We start from the raw sequence: 20,613 nt of genomic DNA, 5'->3' as shown, positions 1-20,613 counted from the left end.
AAAAATCGTTAGTCCATTGCAGTTCTAAGGCATTTCATGATCTGCTGATTGTACATATATGTGGTATCATGTTAACATAAACAGTCTAGCCCTAAGGGAGTTTTAAGTTATAAAAGAAACATTTTTCTAAGATCATGAGCTCTGATATAAAAACCATACTCCAGCCCAGTTCTATCATTATGAAGGTCTGGTGAGCCGAGAGATGTTAGTTGGTGATTTTATCAAGCCAGACTTCTAACTAATGGCTTGGTGAAGCCATCACTGTCCCATAAAATACCATAACAGATTGACAGGACGATTCAAGAGTTTTAGTCATTTTACATCCTACGGTTATTCCACAAAAAGCAGCATCTCAGGGATCACTGCAATCCTACAGATGAGAATACACTTTCACCTTTTTGCCTAAAAGGAATCAGTTATGTTTTCTTACAATTCAAATCTAATTTTATAACTATCTTCAACAAAAGGGTGGAGTGTAGATTTATCACATTCTAGTAAAGCTCTCATGAAACATTTTACTCGTTACATTGTTTCTAAAGTAAATTTATCATTTTCCCCCAGATGAAATGTAAATAAACAATAAAATTATATTGAAGTGAAGGATTTTCATAACATAGTAAAATTCTCCTTTAATTTCCAGTTGAGGGAGTGGAAGAGCAGCACTTATCAAATTAGAAAAAAAAAAAAATACCCAAACCAAACAAACTTCACCAAGAAACAAATGAGAGATACATTTGCATATAGATGCATCCATATTAAAGAAATAGAACTTGGGTCATTTTGAAATCTTAAACCTTCTGACACTATTTTCATGAACTCAGTAATATAAACCATGTGGTGAATGAAATTCTGAAAAACTTTGCCGGTTTCACTGTGTATTTTATTACTGGCCAAATGTGACATTAAATTTTATCCCCTGTGGCTTGGAGTTAAATGCTTGCTCTGTTCAGAATGGCAACACTCAATTAAACAGCATTTTTCATGATCTACACCCACCATTGTTACTGTATTTAAGGGAAATAATGGGGGTACTGACCTATATTGCGCTTCTTATTATCAATGGAGACGAAGCGTATGCAGGGATTACTGGTGATGTACTGCCCAGCCCAAGGGACATCAATCTTTGTGCCAGCTTCATAAAAGAGGCCCAGAGCATATCGAGAGGAGTAGCTCACAGCCTCCAGTTGCTGCCTTTGGCATTCACTAATTACTGTGGAAGAAAAAATAAAAGGCATCAAACTTAAAAATATCATCTTTCCTTTTAGTACATCAAATATAAAACTCCTTTAAATCAGTTACAACAGCTTCTACCAACTCCATCTCACTTACAATGAATTTTGAAAGGTAATGTAAAATAGCATCAGCTCTAATTTCTTTTTGGAATAATTCTTAACTTTGGCACATTGTTTTTATGAAGTTGCAGGTTCACAATCTTTGGAATGGCACTCAAGGTTCTCAAAATCTGGCTCCAAATTGCTTTTCTATTCTGGTATCCTAGTCCTTGGACTGTCTGGCAACATTATAGATTCCATATACTGACCCCTTACTACAAGTCAGGGTATTTGCTATATACTTGACATAAGCATTTCACTCTATCATAATAATTTTAAAAGGTAGAGTATTATTTCCAAGTTACAGATGAGGAGGCTGATGCTCTATCTCTTATGACCTCTTAAATTGTTCCATGGATACAAGTGGGGAATAACACACACTGGGGCCTGTTGGGGATGGGGGCATTGTGGAGGAAGAGCATCAGGATGAAGAGCTAATGCATGCTGGGCTTAATACCTAGGTGATGGGATGATCTGTGCAGCAACCCACCATGGCACATGATTATCTATGTAACAAACCTGAGTATCCTGCCCATGTATACCTGAACTTAAAAGTTGAAGAACACAAAAACTGCTACACACACACACACACACACACACACACACACACACACACACAAATTGCTCCATGTCATAGAGTGATTTGTTCACCTGTCATCTTTCTGCCAGTGCATTATAATAGCTCCTTAAGCAGAGGGACCACACCTTAGTCATCTTTGCTTACAGGTCCCTTCCGTACTCATTACAAGCACACCAAAGATGAAACTTTAAAGGGATAGAAAGGCAAATACAGACACGCAAAGAAATAATGTCTTTGTCAACTTCTTCACAAAAGAAGTTGAAATGTAGGAGGTAAATAATACGAAAAGCCTGGAAAAGGAATTGAGTAGGTTTAGGTTTAAATCCTGACTCTCCACTTACTGGATATGTGACACTGGTTAAACTACTTAATTGCTCTGATTACAGTTCTCTTGCCTATACTCGCAATAATAGTACAGAATGCATTAGTTTGTTGTGAGGATTATATGAAATAATGTGTGGCACAGTGCTTGGCATATAATAAGTGTTCATTAAATAGTGACTTTTTCTACTATAGATAGAAAAAATACTTGGGAAAATGGGACAAGAAAACATACTTAGGAAAATGGGATAATGTTCCATCCTGAGGTGGGGAAAGAAGACATATTTTCCACTTTTTACTTTCTATCTCCAATATCCCTACCTTTAAATTAATTCTCATTTAATTGGGGTAAAATATCCTAATCTACAACAGTAGGGATAAGCAAACCTTTAGTTAAATATTACAGAAGTGGCCGGGCGCGGTGGCTCAAGCCTGTAATCCCAGCACTTTGGGAGGCCGAGACGGGCGGATCACGAGGTCAGGAGATCGAGACCATCCTGGCTAACACGGTGAAACCCCGTCTCTACTAAAAAATACAAAAAACTAGCCGGGCGAGGTGGTGGGCGCCTGTAGTCCCAGCTACTCGGGAGGCTGAGGCAGGAGAATGGCGTGAACCCGGGAGGCGGAGCTTGCAGTGAGCTGAGATCTGGCCACTGCACTCCAGCCCGGGGGACAGAGCAAGACTCCGTCTCACAAAAAAAAAAAAAAAAAAAAAAAAAAAAAAATTACAGAAGTGGCTTTAGGAGGCAGAGAGAGGCAGGAAAGGGATTCAATAAATTATTATAGCACAGTAATAATCCTATACATTATTTCAACTACAAAACATTTTTACAACCATGACCTAATTTAGTCTTCACAAAAGCCATCCTCATTTCACATCCCCAGGAAGGTGAGATTCAGATTGGTTAACTAACCTGCCTTAGGTTACACAGCTTCCAAGTTGTGTGGTCAAGATGAAGTCAGAGCTCCCACATTGGAGTTACACACATATTCTTATAACCCTATACTTTCCTCTGCTCCTCTGCAAGTCTGAGTTTCAGAATAAACTTTGGCATTGCTTTCTCCTTGACATTAATGGCTATTTTGTATTCATAAGTAAAAGCCATATTTCCCTTTAACTATAATTTTCTGCCTTATTAAAAGCTGTAACTACTTGATGAACGAATGATCTGACATTGGCCTCATTATACTCAATGAATTTGGAACTTCATTTTTTAATTTAATCTGCTTTTAAAGTTGTGGCTTGATGTTATACTTACTGTTTTCTAAGAGGGAGGAGGTGAAACATATTAATGCTAGCCGCTGAGCACATAATCACTGTTTCCCATTTTTTAAATTAAAAAAAAAAAAAACACACACCAACCAAACAAAACTGTGTAGTTAGCTACTTAGTAACTGAAAGGGCCTAAAACTTTTATTTTTTTAACCAACACTGAAGGGTCAATATGTTGACAACCAAATCAGTCCTCTCCCCATCCCCCTACTTTTTGCTAGCTTTTAGACAAACTGCCAAGTGGTAAATCCCACTGGGTAGCCCTTTGAAAAGGTAATTGATATCTATATAGAAAGAGCAATTAACCTTACACACCCTTGTCTATTCCAGGGGCTCTACAATTCATTATGAGAACAGGGAGGTGAGACTTCTGACTGAAACAATCACAATTTCTGGACATTCACTGACAAAAACTTTGTCTTCAGCGCCTTAAAAGTTTTTTATTGTTGGAATGCGGGCAGCATCTTAAAAAAACATCTTACTTTGTTTTAAAAAGTTTCTAGTGCAAAATGCTAAAGAAACTAGCCCTAGGTCCCACATATTTTGGCAAGCAAAACAATAGATTCTTTCTTATCATGTTTTCAAATAGGACAAATGACCACAAATCAAGGCTTATATAAAAAGGCCCAATTCCAATGTAATAAATCTTTACCTGGCTGTCATCCTCATTTAATTCTCAACCAATAGGATTATATAATCCAATAGGATTATATAACCCACAAACACACATACACACACATATATGTAAGATATGTTACATAATATATATCTTACACATACATAAATAATATAAAATATATTTTATGACTATGAGTAAAATGGCTAAAAATTGTAGTGAACAGAGTAGTTCACATGCATACTTTCATTAATGAGGAAAATTGTGCTTATTTCATTCTCCTTGTGCCTGTGTCTTTGTGTGCATGAGTGGGTTTGTGGGAGGTGAAGAGCAGAGGGAGAAAAAGAGAGAGAAGAGGAGAGTGAGAGAGAGGAACAGAAGACCTGGCTGTACTCCTGAATAACACTGAGCAAATATTTCATTTTCTTTGTTTCCTCATGTAATTTTATTCTGTTAGTTTTCAAACCTATAAAAGAAGGTTAATAATACATATTCTGCCTATTTTCTACATTTTTTGGTGACAATCAAATCAATCTATCCATCCATTCATCCATTCATCCATCCATCCATCCATCCATCCATCCATCCATCCATCCATCCTTCCATTACTTTATGCCATGCACTCTTCTAGACGTTAGGGCTGTAAAGCAGAAAGAGAAAGTCCTTGCTCTCATGTAGCCTACATACTAGTGGCAGAAAGGCCATTATAAATCAATAATCAAGTAAATGGTATGTCAGTTGGTGATAACAGCTATAAGGGAAAATAAAGCAGGTAAAGGGATAAGTAACAGGTTTGAGTGAGGTTATTTTATATAGACTGTCAGGGATATGTGTTACCTCTGATGTTTTTATTTGGACTGACATGGGAAGCTACTACTCGTTATGAGCCAGGGACAGACACGGCATTCCTTCTGTCTTAAAATTCTCATTCTGGCTACTGGTGAAGATACAGGGGTGCAAGAGTGGAACTGGGGCAAGCAGCTTTTGCAGAAGTCTTTGATTAGAGAGAACAGTAGAGGAAGCCAGAAGTGGCTACAGTTTGGATAAAATATATAGGGCGTGTGTGTGTGTGTGTGTGTGTGTGTGTGTGTATTTGTGCATATGTGTATATACTCTTAAATAAAAATTGTGAGAGGCTATTGATTTGGGCTAAGATCTTGCACTAGGTCCCAACAGACCAACCTAAACTGGAGTCACTCATGCTAATGTTCCTGATCACCAAACCAAAACCTAAGCTGTTTACTTGCAAGATCCGACCTGAGAGGTTAGGGGAGAAGGTCAGTTTTCCAAAAAAAAGAAAAAAAAGGAAATCCACAACAACCAATCCAAAGGGCCCAGTCAACCTGAGCTGAGCAGGCATAATAACCAAGTCCCCACTGCTTTAATCCATACAAGGAGAGTAACCTTTAGTAACTGGATGTTAACCAATTTACCTTTTGCACTAGATGTTTCCTTGTTCCCGCTCAAGTTTCCTTACAAAAATCAACTCATGGCCAGTGGAGTTCTCTATTAAACCTATTCACTGGCCATGACCTCATGGCCAGTGGAGCTCTTGTCTGTTTTATAGACTGGATGCTGCCTGGTTTATGAATTGCTAATAAAAGTCAATTAACTCATTAACACTTCATTTGTTGAAATGTTGTCATTTCACATACATGCACACAATATATGTGTACATAAATATATAATATGTATAATGCAAATTTTAATAGAGGTTTAACATATGTAGAGAAAATTATGCCTTGACGAATTTTCATGAAGTGAGCACACCCATATAACCGGCAGCCAGATCAAGAAACAGAGCATTACCAGAACCCCAGAAGCTACCTTCTGCTCCTTTTCCAGGCACTCTTTTCCTGCTGCAGGTCATCAGTAATCCTAAATTCCAACATCATAGATTACTTTAGCTGTTTTTGAACTTTACATAAACAGAATGATATGGTATATATTTTTTGTGTCTGGTTTCTTTCACTCAGTATTATGTTTGTTATATAAATGTTGTTAGATGTAGTTGCAGTTAATTAATTGTAGGACAGTATTGCTTATACATATATACTACACGTTACTTATCCATTCCACTGTTGATGAATGTTGGGATTGTTCGTAGATTTTGGTTATCACATATTTAATGTGAAGAACATATGTATGTGATTCTCTAGCACTGGAATTCTGGAATGAAGGAGCTCACATAATTCAGTTTTAGTAAATACTGCCAAATGGTTTTCTAAAGTGATTGTACCAGTTTGTACTTCCACCAGGTGTGTATGAAAGCTGAGTTGTTCCACATTGTTCCCAGAATTGGCTACTATCTGTCTTTTTAATCTGGGATGTAGAGATACTATTACATTGTGGTTTTAATTTGTATTCCATGGTGACTAATACTTGAAAACTCTTTCATGTTTGTCATTCTTATATCCTTTTGTCACTGCTTGTTCAAATCTTTGCCTATTTTTCTTTTGGGCTGTCTTTTTCTTATTGCAATACAGGAGTTCTTTATATATCGTGGATATGAATCTTAAATATGAATTTATTTAAAACTTCCTTCCTGAGTGGCCTGCCTTTTAACCCTCTTAAAAGTATGATTTGATGAACAGTTTTAATTTTAATATAGCCCAACTTATTTTGTTTTCATTTATAATTAACACTTCTGTGTCCTGCTTAAGATCTTTTTGCCAATAGCCTACTTCAAGATCACAAAGATGTTTTCTTAGGTTTTTTTTTTTTTTTTTCCTGAAAGCTTTATTAGTTTACATTTCATGAGATTTTGGACATATTTTAGAGTCATACGCAGCCAGGATTCCTATTGGCTTTGAAAAGTGTTGTGAGAGAAAGAGACCAAATATATTGAATGCTACTTCCCCTCATTCACCCTAATTAAATAAACAATAGCTTTATTATCCTATTATTTTAGAAATGACAATATAAAAATAAGACACTAGATTGTAAGCAACTTGAGGCAAAGACTGTGCTTCATGAGCTTTGTATGTCAGGGTCCTATGACAGTGACTAGTGAACAATGACATTCAATAAATATCAATGAATATATCCTTATTTCAGAAAATGTTGCAAGTAGGCAAGGATATAAAGAGGAAAAGGTAAAAATATCACCATATTTTCATTATTCAGATAAACAAGTAACATTTTGATGTTTTCCTTTAGTATTATGATAGTTTTCTCTAAACATGGTTGTGATCAGATTGGACATATAATTTTGCGTACTGAATTTCTGCTTACCGTAAGACCAAAAGCCCCAATTGTAAATATTTTAATGCCTCTATAATATTTGATGAAATGTATGTTACATAATTTGTTTAATCATTTCATTAATGGTGAACATTCGTTTCCTTTTTTCTATTATAATTAACACTATTATGCACATCTTTGTGCAGATTTTTATCTATGTTTCTAATTATTTCCTTAAGATAGAAATTGAAAGTGGAATTACTGTTAAATGGTTTTTCAGAAATACTATGCCAATTTATAATTTCTACTAATGGTATACAAAAGACCCATTTCACTGTATTCCTTGCTTATATTAAGTAATTTTTGTTATTTGCTAGGAAAAATAGATCTCGCTTTGGTTCTAATATAGTAAGACTAAACATTCTTCATATGACTAAAAGCCCGTATATATTTTCTCTTTTGCAAGCAATCTGTTCATGTCATTTTGCTAACTGGTCTATTAGATTCTTCATGTTATTAAATTGATTTATATTAATGGGTGATACTGGCGTTCTAAATTTATTGTATGTTATACAATTTTTCCTGTTTACTTTTTAGTATTGTATATAATATTTACAAGGATAATCAGTTTCTTTCCTCCCTCCCCGTGACTCTTCTTTCTTTGAACAGACACAGGAAGTCTATTTATGCTGGTTATTCTTGCTCTCCTATGTCCACTCCTTGCCCTTCTCTGCTTTGATCTGTGCCCAGGGAGACTGGCCCCTTTATGGGCTGAATTCCTAGAGTTCTGGTTTCTGGAAGGTTTTGGTCAATTGGTGATATAGGCAGGGGATTCTCAGGTAGGAGACAGAGGCTGGAATATTGATTCCTCCTGTTCCATCCTGCTTTGCCAGGTATTGGCAATGGTGAGCTCCTTTAGAGCTAAAGTTCCTTTCAGGTGGCTCTTCTCCCCTAGTTCCAACTCTCATGGGGCATTGGTAACCTTTTCTTCCCTTACCCATTTAGGCCTAGGACTAGTAATGGCTTCCTGCTGTTACTAGTTCCTAGGTGCCACAACATCCCTGGCTGGCTGCCTTACCCCTGCCCACTGTTTTGTGAATACCCCTTCCTTAAATTCTTTTTTTGGAGACAGAATCCCACTCTGTTGCCCAGGATGGAGTGCAGAGGTGCAATCTTTGCTCACTGCAACCTCCGCCTCCTGGGTTCAAGCTATTCTCCTGCCTCATCCTCCTGAGTAACTGGATAAGAGGTACATGCAACCACACCTGGCTAATTTTGTGGGTGTTTGTGTATTTTTAGCAGAGACGGGATTTCACCATGTTGGCCAGGATGATTTTGAACTCCTAACCTCAAATCATCCACCCGCCTCGGCCTCCCAAAGTGTTGGGATTACAGGCATAAGCCACCATGCCCAGCCTCTTAAATTCTTTACATAAAACTGTTTCACATATACCGTCTATTGCTTGCTGGGACCTGGACCGAAACAATATTTAACTGTATTTTCATCTAGCTTCTTCTAGGAAGCCAAGTAGAAACATTATACTCTTAGGCAGTAGTAGAGATCAACCTCTTAAAACCAAATCCATGGGCCCAGGAGTATGGTAAGAGTATTTTGCAACTTACAAACATCTGTTTTTTCATAAGTAAATAAGGTACTGCTTTCAGATGCACTTTGCTTCACATCATACTGACTTTGGGGGCATGATTATGAAGATTTTAATGTTAATAGTAAAATAAACACTTTTTGTTTTTAGCATATCATGGTATTTATTACCAATGTTATAGTTATTGGTAAATGCTGCTCACATTGATACTTGGTGCTCAAAGCCTTTAAGCTCCAGCCAGTTTTGTTGTTTACAGCAAATTACAGAAGATTGCTAATTTCCTGATTTACCACCATATGTAAAGCATTTTAGCTCAGGGACAGCTGAAGTTAGGAAGCCAATTCATATTATAACTAAGTTCTGATCAAGGAAAACAGCTCTTGATTTAGTTATTACCTTTATTTTTTATGGTGAATTCCAAGAATGTCAAGAAATGTTGTGCATGAATTCAACTACTTATATTAGACCATCTAGCTCTGTGGGCTTTGTGGCTACACAAGGGCAATAGTATCTTAGCCAGAATAACTGGTTCCCCTTTACCCAAAGTGGCTGTAGAAATAGTGCTGAAAGTCCCATTTTCCATAAACAGTTCTCCTAGCAGGTCAGGATAGTTTGAAATTTTACTACTCATGAGTCATTCCTTTCCTATAAAAGCACAGAATCAGTCTTGTTTCACTTCACCTGGAATAAATTGAATGTTAACTTGGACTCTATAGGTATAGAAGTCATTAAAGCTGGAAGCACAGTTTTAGAAATAGTCTTGGCAAGCAATAAATCTAGAGTTTATTGGCGACAGACTTCAGCAGTTATATCTATGTGGGATTTCCCTGAGGAAATATTTCTTTCATCCTGAGAAGCATCTCCGGAGTCAGAAAAATTTGGGTTTGAATTCTGTTTCTGACATTTATCTGTGTGACATTGGTCAAGCTACTTAATCCCTCTAAGCATCTGTTTTCCTGCAAAATAAGAGTAATAATATTGCCTGCCTTAAAGATTGCTAGAAAAATTAAACAAGATAGTAGTAAGTGTTTAACACAATACCTAGCACATAATAAGTGTATTGCAAAAATCCAACATGACTGTACTTGATTTTAAAAGCCTTCAGAGGTGTCTATGTGTATATCACACTTTAGAAACGTTTTTAAAAAGCCTTTAGAGGTGGCATCCTAATATTCAAGCACATCAGGATGATACTAAATCAAAGACACATCTTTGTCTAGTAAAGTGCACAGCTACACTTCACTTTTCAGAGTAGAGAATAAAAACAAAACAAAACAAAACTTTACGGAGTATTAAGAATGTCAAAAGTATTTTGGGCAATAATTTTGAAAATTAATGTACATCGTGGAATTCTTTGGTTATCTTTCTACTTTAGAAGGCTGAATGTTCAAAGATATGTCTTTGGAAATGAATGAAAACCAAATTTTGGATCATTGCTCTAGCATTATATTTCTTAATCTTAATCCTATCCCACAATTGTATAAAAATAAAGGGCACAGAAGTGGCTTTCCTTGTATTGTCTTCTGCTCACTTGAGATTATTTTTTGGTAAACATTTAGGATTAAGCTGTTTTTATACTCATGTGTTTATGGAGAATGCTAATCATAACCTGAGTACAAATCATGACTTGAATACACTGTCTAACAGGTAAATTCTGCCTAGTTGCTATGCATAGCTGGCTTTTTTTGGAAGTCATCAGAAGGAAAGCATTGGTGTTATAGGACAATAAAGTTCATATCTAGCAAGAGAAAATTATCTTAATATTTCCCAAATTGTGTGGGACCCTAACAATCAATGCATTAAGTGGCATTTAAAAGGAAAGAAAAGAACATAAAGACACCTGAAGTTTCTAAAATATAATAATACTTAATAGATCATGACTTTTGTTCCTGTAGGATAAAAATAAACAAGGCATTTTTTTTTTAGAAGCAAGTTCTTCAGCTTCCGTGATGAAACAGGTGATCCTGCCATACTGGGGGCAGATGTCATGCCAAAAGGCCTTTGCAGTACTGTAAAGGCTCAAACTGTTAGTGTGTTACCAGTATTTGTGATTAATCAGGTTCTCTCCCCTCTCCCCCTGGCAATCAGGGAGCATTTTCTAATCCCTGCTGATTCCCCATCTCTTTAATCATAAAGAACAATCTGTCAAGGAAAAAAGGGTTTTCTCTTTGGTCCCTGCTTTACTGCCTTTTGCCACTCTGTCCCAGCAGCCATTGTAAAAGAGTATTTAGCTATGTAGATGTGACTGTAGCTGGTTTTTCATAAAATCTTATGACTTTCTCCCAATCACATGAAGTCTGCTGCTTTACAAACTACCCACTCTTCTCTTTATCTGGAGGTCCTGTGAAACCGAAATGACATTCAATCGTTTCTATAGCAACATGTTCTAAGGATGGGATTAGAAAAAAATAAACATTTTTAAATGCAGGAACTGTTTTCTGAAAGCATGAAAGATTAGTTAACTCAAGCAACATTTATTGTAGGCCTACTATGCATCCAGCACTATGCTAATCACTATAAAAAAATCTCCCAACCACTTAGCAGAGTCTAGAATTAATTTTGGACTGACATGTAGAATAATTTCACTCTAGTTATTATCAGTTTTATCCTTGGGAAAATTCTCTTTGGATTTCAAAATCTAAGTGTATTTGGCTTTCTTGTTTTCTTTACAGAACACATACAGTAAGTCTGCAAACCACAATAATACGGTTGGAAAATGCTTTCCTTATTTTCCATGCATTCTAAACTTTTTAGACTATTGTGCCATCATTCTTTTTGTTGGGAAAAATGCTGAGTTTCAGATGGGCAAGAACATGAAAATAAAACATTGTGTGTGCTATTATACAAAATGTCACAGAATATCATACATATTTTACAGCCACTCTTCCCAACCTATCCATCTAATTACTTTATGGCCATGCCATTCATGAGCAATATAGTCATTCTAAAATCCATAACAATAAAAACTTTATTACATGTCACCTCATATTTTTATACAGATATATATTTTTACATTTATGGCTAGAGATACTTTATACCAAGGCAATGACTTGGAGAATTAATATTCTAATTAAAAAGTTTTATAGTTTTAGAAATCAGAAAGCACTATTTGCAAAGATGTGAAATTTGTGGTATTGAAGCAAAACATCAGAATCTGGTGGTATAAGCTCTAAGACACTCAAAAATAATCTTGTACTTTGCAGGTCCACTAGCTTCTTTTCTGTTTACGTAATAACAACTCTTCACAAAGCTTAGCTAAAGCCAAAACAAATAAACTAAACTTGGGAATAAAAACTGTAAGAGGCAACAGGCTTCATCTTGTGGAAGTCTACAGCATTTTATTTATTTTAAAATATACTTTCATAACTAACAAGAATCTCAATTTGATGAAAAGCACAATTATTTTTTTATCTTCATATCAGCCTACCATTTCTTTGTAATGTTTTAAAAGTTTATTTTAATAATGTACTGGTGTTCACACATTAGTAAAATATTCATTTTTCTTGGTTATCTTTGTTTCCATATTATTATCTTTCTTTTGTTTCCATATATGAAAATGGATGATTGAAATAGATTTCAATCATTTTCCCCTATTTCCCACCTGAGATTTACAACACTGCAAATGCTGAACCTGAAAAATTTGATGATAGAGGTTATCTTTAACAGAACATTTGCATTTCTGACCCTCAGCAAAAGACTGTGTGTGTATGTATAAATAATTGTATAATAATATAATGTGATATACAAATTTTATATCATTGAGCTTCAGTTTGCCCTATCTGTTAAGTAGAAGTATGCCCTACCTTAAAGGGTTGTTATGAAGACTAGAAAATTAGAAATTTTATATATTAATATCCAGCTGACACAAAATGGGGGCAAAAAGTAATAATAATAATTGTTATTGTTGCAGGAAAAGAGCTCAATAAAATGGCCTTAACTGGTGTAAGAAGGTATAATTGTTAAAAGGAGATTCAGCTGTGATAGCAAAAGAGAAAGAAAATGAAAAAGTTGTCCTGGCTCATCTCTGGAAAGACATGAAATTTCATAGGCTAAAGGTGTTTGCTTCTGACCTATAACTTCAGTTATAGACCAAGTTATCCAAAAGTACTCCTTATTAACCAGGTATCTGTTTTTACCAGGTGTCTGTTATTAATTAGAGTTAGTATATAATTTAATGCAATTAACCAAAGCACCTCTTATGCCTAGAACATAGTAGGTAGTTTACTTCTTTCTTATGACATATTCAAGACTCATGATTTTCCCATTTTAGAGTCAAAACATAAATTCCTCCTTTTGCTTTCCTGCCCTAACACACCCACCTCACACACCTGTTTACTCTTTGTTTGCAGGGAAATGCGTACATCTGCTAGGGCGTAATCTCCATGATGAGATGACATATGGGACGTCATTCCATTACTTAAAGAACAAATTCCAAAGATCAAACTTTTCTCCCCACACTTGTGAGTGATACATGGGTCTTCTCAGGGACATTAAAATGGAGCTAGTCTCATTGATTTCATGGACATTTAGAATACAATTGTTGAGTTACCTGCTGAAATCTTTTCATACATATCTGGTTTCACCCTACGTTATGAATACCCCATGCAGACTGTTTTTCCAAGTTTCTGTGCAACTAACCTTGGCACTTACCCCCAGCTCAGGCAGCAAGCAAAGTATTCCGGCTTGATGTCCATCTGATGGTTTACTCTTGCTGCCTCCTACTCCCCACTATAACCACAAATCACCTCCTCCACACTTGCTCAAGTTCTTACCCAAAGTTTTCACAGTTAACAGCTCACTACTCAGCCAGTTTCCTTCTTAAAGTATATATATCCTTTTAAAATTTCCAGTCTTGTTACTCTCGCTCTTCCCTTCAATTTCTTGTCCTGTTGACACAAGATCTCTTCTTAACTCACCAAATTATCTTCTCTTCCCTTCCTCTTTTATTCCATTTATGAACAAGATGCCAACTTCTACCACAACAGAATAAAACAACCCCTAGCTTCAAAGAGAACAAAAAAAACTCCCAAAATAAATTAAAAATGGCTTTAATACTTAGAGTTGCAGGGACAAGAAAAGCCACATTCTTTTAAAATGAAATTAGATGTCATAAAGGACTATGAACTAGTAAGAGTTCCCTGAAGTTCCCTTCAGAATCTCACAAAAGACTCCATCTTCTTCATCATCTGGCTTTTTGTTAATAATCAGTGTCCAATATAAATAGAAACATTGCTTTGTTTCAATTGTATTGCTCTTTCATTTGTACAAATGGTAGTATTTCTATTGTATCAATGATAAACCTTTTCAGGCAAGCCTGAGATGGCAGATTAAAACATTATTTCTATGGGAATATCCATTCCTAATTTGAAACAATCAGATTACCAACAGAGAGTTCATAAACTGAGAGCTGCCTGCAGTGAGAACTGATTTACACTCTGGTTTCTAATTTAGAAACAATTTCACTGTGCTAGTTTCTCCTTTTGCACAAAGATTTAGGACGGTGCAGTAGGGTAAGGAAAAGTGGCTTCCCTTCACTCTCCTAGGTTCTTTGGCTGGGCTACAGATTAAATCAGCATAAAACAGATTAAAAGGAGAAAACCATATTTAATAACATGCATGCATGGGAGTCCCACAAAATAAGGGATTGGAAGAAGGATCAGATGATTGAAGTTTATACAGCATCCTGAGGTACAGAAATAGGGACTTGGCACTTTCAGGGGATGGTGGCAACACAAGCTATGGGAGGATAAGGGGAGAAAATGTATGGTGAATAAAAGTTGTCTTATGCAGACATAAGGTCTCTCATGTAATACAAGTTATCTGGGAGCAGCCCTCAGAAAAATAGGTGTTAATCTGTTGGGTCACGGTGTCCACCTCCAGTCTCTTCTGTGATTGAAGTTAATCTTCCTTGATTGATAAGACTCCCAGGGAAGGAATTCATGACAGTTCGGTTCCTTTTGGCGGCTGTCTTTAGGAAGACTAAAGAGAGCTCAGAGGAAGCCTCTGCAGGCATCCACTGTTCCTCAAGTGTCCTCAGTTCAAAGTAATACACATACCAACGTGTCATATTTTGGGGTGGCATTTCCTGAACCCCTTCAGTGAAAAAAGCAGAAAATAAGAATAGGCACCTCATAGAAAAATTTACCTCTATTTCAAATAATGCATATTGGGAAATTGAATTGAGTGATGTAGCAAATACAATATTTATTTCTTATATGCAATATAGATGAGTCAATGTCGCTTTGAGAAATTTAACATTTTAATTTGCTAACTTGGTGTTTGTATTTCATTAGCAATTGCAAATGAATAATCTATTATTCTCTTGCAAGTGTCAAGAAGATAATGTTGTGGGGAAAGCAGCTCCAGCTATTACTTGGGCATGACTGGAAAAAGCTTGCACTCTTCATGGTCTTTTTCTAGCCACTGAATCCCTGGCTTTATTTCTATGGTGGCAGGTATACCAAAATCAGAGTGGGATTACACTCACATAACAGTATACATAGCAACCTGCTGTGTGAAATATATGCAAATCTTCCCCTACATACCGTGTAGTTAACTCTACAATTAACAATATATAAATATTGTGGGTAAAATAAATCAATATAAAATCATACATTCATGTTCACAATATTTAAAAAATATCAAAATGGATTTGGCTAAGAACATAAAACATTTTATTTTGGAAAAGAAAGTCTGTTTTAATAGTCTTGTTAAAATACTACCATATAAACTATGCACTTAAGATACAAAAGAACAGAGTAACACTTAACTTCATAAGAAATATCAAACCATTTATTATAAATTATTCATTAAACTTGGTGAACTATTTTATATGGGGAAATTCTCTTTGAAATAATATTTGCATGGCTTCCTAAAATCAGACAAGGTTAGCTACACTTGAGTTTCTTCCTTTCTTGCATATAATTCAGAAATATTCTTTGAAAAGCTCAAATATAAGATAAGGTGTATTCTCCACATCTCTCTGTGTGTTGCATGCATGCACACAAATTATCTCCACATACACACACACACACACACACACACGCACACATCCTTATTGTTATTTTCATCTCATCTTATAAATGTATTTATTTGACTCCCAGTAGAAGACAACTGTACGCTACAGGGAAAAAATGCAATTAAATTTATGTTCAGAAGAACATAAACAATGGGAATATGTTCTGAGAAATTCATCATTAGGTGATTTTGCATTATGTGAATATCATAAAGTGTACTTACACAAATGTAGATAGTATAACCTACTACATACCTAGGCTACATGGTATAGTGGATTGCTCCTAGGATACAAATCTGTACAGATGTTACTGTACTGAATACTACAGGTGATTGTAACACATGTTACATATTTGTGTATCTATACATAGAAAAGGTACAATAAAAATACAGTGTAGAAGATAAAAAATGGTACATGTGCATGGACACTTACCATAGATGGAGATTGCAGGACTGGAAGTTGCTGTGGGTGAGTCAGTGAGTGAACGGTGAATGAATGTGAAAGCCTATGACATTACTGTATCCTTCTGTAGACTTTATAAACACTGTACACACAGGCTACTCTAAATTTATTTTAAAAATTTTTCTTCAATGATAAATTAATCTTAGCTTCCTTAACATTTGTACTTTGTAAACAATAATTTTTTAAAACTTTCTCTTTTGTAATAACACTTAGCTTAAAGTACACATTGTATAGCTGTACAAAATATTTTCTTTATATCCTTATTCTATAAATTTGTATTTTAATTTTTTTTTTACTTTTAAGCTTTATTATTAAAAACTAAGATATAAACACACAGATTAGCTTAGGTATACATAGGGTCAGCATCATCAATATCACTATCTTCCACCTCCACATATTGTCCCACTAGAAGGTCTTCAGGGAGCATTAATACACATGAAGCTGTTATCTCCTATAACAATGTCTTCTTTAGGAATACCTACTGAAGAAACTGCCTGAGGCCATTTTACAGCTAACTTAAAAAAAAAATAAGTCTAAGAAGTACACTTTAAAATAATGATAAAAAATATGGTAGTCAGAAAACAATACCTCAAAAGGAAGTCCTCAGAAGCAAAAGGTTCTCCCTGATCTTTTGCCATCCTGTTTCTGGCCACTCATTCTCTCTTAAGGCTGGCCATTGAAACTAGAGTCCCTTCTTCCCAAGGCACGTCATAGAAACCAGAACCCTTTTCCCCAAAGTCAGCTTAAAAATATTACTTTAAACAAAACTTTAAAATATTACTTTAACTCCCACCTCACCCCTGCCTTTCTGTATAAAAACTGGCCATAAAAAATTATCTCACCCACCTGGTTTGACTGTAGGTCATAAGACCCCCCATTCCAGAGAAGCTCCTGCCCCCTACCCAGAAGTAAGGAATGCTGCACAGAAAGGTCAGGAAGAATCTAAACAGACAGGCCTTACTGGGTTTTCCCACTCAGTCTATTAGCGTTAGATCATACTCTTGTTGTCCAATCATATTTGCACATGCTATACATACTTTGTTGAACCTAAGTATAAAAATGGACTGTTTCCTTCATCTTTGTGTTTTCATTCTAAAGGCTCCCAAATCATGTAAAATTATAATCAAATTAATTTGAATTTGCCTTTTATTAATCTGCTTTTTTTGTCAGTTGATTTCCATCGAACCTTCAGAGGGCGAAGGAGAAGTTTTCCCTTGGCCCCTACAATAGTATAGATAAATACATAAACCAGTAACATAGTCATTTATTACCACTATAAAGTATTATGTGCTGTATTACTGGTATGCGCTATACTTTTATATGACTGGCAAAGCAATAGGTTTATTTACAGCAGCATCCTCACAAATATGAGTAATGCATTTTGCTATGGCATTATGATGGCTACAATATCACTAGGTCATAGGAATTTTTCAGCTCCATTATAATCTTACAGGACCACCGGTGTCATTAACTGGAATGTTGTTATGTGGCACTTGACCATATATGCTTTAATGTTGAAGAGTGAGTTAAATTAGTAACACGGAATTCTTTGCTTTGGTTAATTTAAATGTGAAAATGGATTGCTATTTAAGCAGAGTGTATAAAATAAACATTTTTTCATATTCTAATAAAATGGCCAGTTTAAATAATATTTTGAACAAAAAAATTTCCCCCAGACCAAGGTGTTTTTTAGTTAATAGGGAAAAATAGTGCTAAAATTTCACCTGATTTTTTTTCTTATCTTTCTTTTCTGTCACTCCTCTGGCTCTTTTTCCCAAAGAACGAATGAACCTGGGAATAATTATCCATCTGATATGTGATAAGTGGTTTCTAGCTATTTAATATGCCTTTTCCTGATAACTAATTTGCCAGATAGATTTTCCAAAAATGGTTGCAACAATAGCTCCCATCCCTGATTCTCTTCTTAAATATGACTTTGACAACCTTTCTATCAAGAGGTAGGGTCTATATCCCCTTCCCTTGAATCTAAGAGGGTCTGTGGTTAAGGCAGAACTGACACTCAGTGACTTTTGAGCTAAGTCATAAAAGATGATATGACTTACGCCTGGTTCTGACTCAGTCTTGGAACCCAGCCATCATGTTGTGAAGAATCTCAGAACATTTACAGAGGCTTCATAGGTTTCTGGCAGACAGCTCCAGCCCACATCAGCATCAACCAACAGACTTGTGAGTGAAGATGCCTCCTGAAGGTATCAGCCCCCAGCTGTCCAGTCACCTCCCAGCTTTTGAGTCTTTCCAGCTGAGACCCCAGACACCAAGACACAGAGACAAACATCTGCATTGTAACCTGTCCAAATATCAGACCCACAGAGTTGTGGACATAATATAATGATTGTTTTATGTCACCAAAATTTGGAGTGGCTTGTCACATTGCAATAAAAAATTGCAGAGATGAAGGGGGCATGCCCAATATGGTGGAACAGTAACAGCTCCAGCCTCCAGCTCCCAGCATGAGCGACACAGAAGATGGGAGACTTCTGCATTTTCAACTGAGGTACCGGGTTCATTTCACTGGGGCATGTTGGACAGTTGGCGCTGGTCCATGGGTGCAGTCCAACCAGCGAGAGCTGAAGCAGGGTGAGGCATCGCCTCACCTGGGAAGAGCAAGGGAGAAGAGAATTCCTTTTCCTAGCCAAAGGAAAATGAGACACACAACACCTGGAAAATCAGGTAACTCCCACCCTAATACTGCACTTTACCAAGGGTCTTAGCAAATGCCACACCAGGAGATTATATCCCACACCTGGCCCAGAGGGTCCCACACCCACGGAGCCTCCCTCATTGCTAGCACAGCAGTCTGAGATCTAACTGCAAGGCAGCAGCGAGGCTGGGGGAGGGGCACTCACCATTGCTGAGACTTAAGTAGGTAAACAAAGCCACTGGGAAGCTCGAATTGGGTGGAGCCCCCCACAGCTCAAGGAGGCTGGCCTGCCTCTGTAGACTCCTCCTCTGGGGACAGGGCATAGCTAAACAAAAAGCAGCAGAAACCTCAGCAGAGGTAAATGCCCCTAGTCTGACAGCTTTGAAGAGAGCAGTGGATCTCCCAGCATGAAGGTTGAGATCTGAGAATGGACAGACTGCCTGCTCAAGTGGGTCTCTGACCCCTGAGTAGCCTAACTGGGAGACATCCCCCACTAGGGGCAGACTGACACCTCACACCTCACACGGCGGGGTACACCCCTGAGACGAAGCTTCCAGAGCAAGAATCAGACAGCAACACTCGCTGTTCAGCAATATTCTATCTTCTGCAGCCTCCACTGCTGATACCCAGGCAAACAGGGTCTGGAGTGGACCTCAAACAAACTCCAAGAGAACTACAGCTGAGGGTTCTGACTGTTAGAAAGAAAACTAAGAAACAGAAAGGACACCCACACCAAAACCCCATCAGTACATCACCAACATCAAAGATCAAAGGCAGATAAAACCACAAAGATGGGGAAAAAGTAGTGCAGAAGAGCTGGAAACTCAAAAAATTAGAGCGCATCTTCCCCTGTAAATGAACGCAGCTCATTGCCAGCAACGGAACAATGTTGGACGGAGAATGACTTTGATGAGTTGAGAGAAGAAGGCTCAGTCAATCAAACTTCTCAGAGCTAAAAAAGGAACTACGTAACCAGTGCAAAAAAAACTAAAAACCTTGAAAAAAGAACGGATGAATGGATAACTAGAATAATTAATCCAGAGAAGACTTAAAAGAACTGATAGAGATGAAAACCATAACATGAGAACTACCATAACATGAGAACTTGTGACAAATGCACAAGCTTCAGTAACAGACTCGATCAACTGGAAGAAAGACTATCAGTGATTGAAGATCAAATGAATGAAATGAAGTGAGAAGAGAAGTGTAGAGAAAAAAGAGTAAAAAGAAATGAACAAAGCCTCTAAGAAATGTGGGATTATGTGAAAAGACCAAATCTATGTCTGATTGGTGTACCTGAAAGTGACGGGGAAAATGGAACCAAGTTGGGAAACACTCTGCAGGATATAATCCAGGAGAACTTCCCCAACCTAGTAAGGCAGGCCAACATTCAAATTCAGGAAATACAGAGAATGCCACAAAGATACTCCTCAAGAAGAGCAACTCCAAGACACATAATTGTCAGATTCACCAAAGTTGAAATGAAGGAAAAAATGTTAAGGGCAGCCAGAGAGAAAGGTCGGGTTACCCACAAAGGGAAGCCCATCAGACTAACAGCAGATCTCT

The 20,613-nt window shown here is 36.8% G+C and overlaps 1 protein-coding gene across 2 annotated transcripts in view; it reads right to left on the bottom strand.

The window, feature by feature from the left end:
* Window positions 1–20,613, bottom strand: part of RNLS (renalase, FAD dependent amine oxidase) — a 313,298-nt gene that overhangs the window by 81,884 nt on the left and 210,801 nt on the right. For both annotated transcript variants that reach the window (XM_017867539.1, XM_017867534.1), the window contains exon 5: window positions 1,037–1,210. In XM_017867539.1, coding sequence (XP_017723028.1) covers window positions 1,037–1,210 — 174 coding nt within the window. The remainder of the gene's footprint in view (window positions 1–1,036; window positions 1,211–20,613) is intronic.

The sequence above is a fragment of the Rhinopithecus bieti genome, unplaced genomic scaffold (genome assembly GCF_001698545.2).
Source record: "Rhinopithecus bieti isolate Rb0 unplaced genomic scaffold, ASM169854v2 scaffold_53, whole genome shotgun sequence".
Classification (NCBI taxonomy): domain Eukaryota; kingdom Metazoa; phylum Chordata; class Mammalia; order Primates; family Cercopithecidae; genus Rhinopithecus; species Rhinopithecus bieti.
The sequence above is the reverse complement of the archived record's forward strand: the minus strand, read 5'-3'. Positions and strand labels throughout refer to the sequence as shown.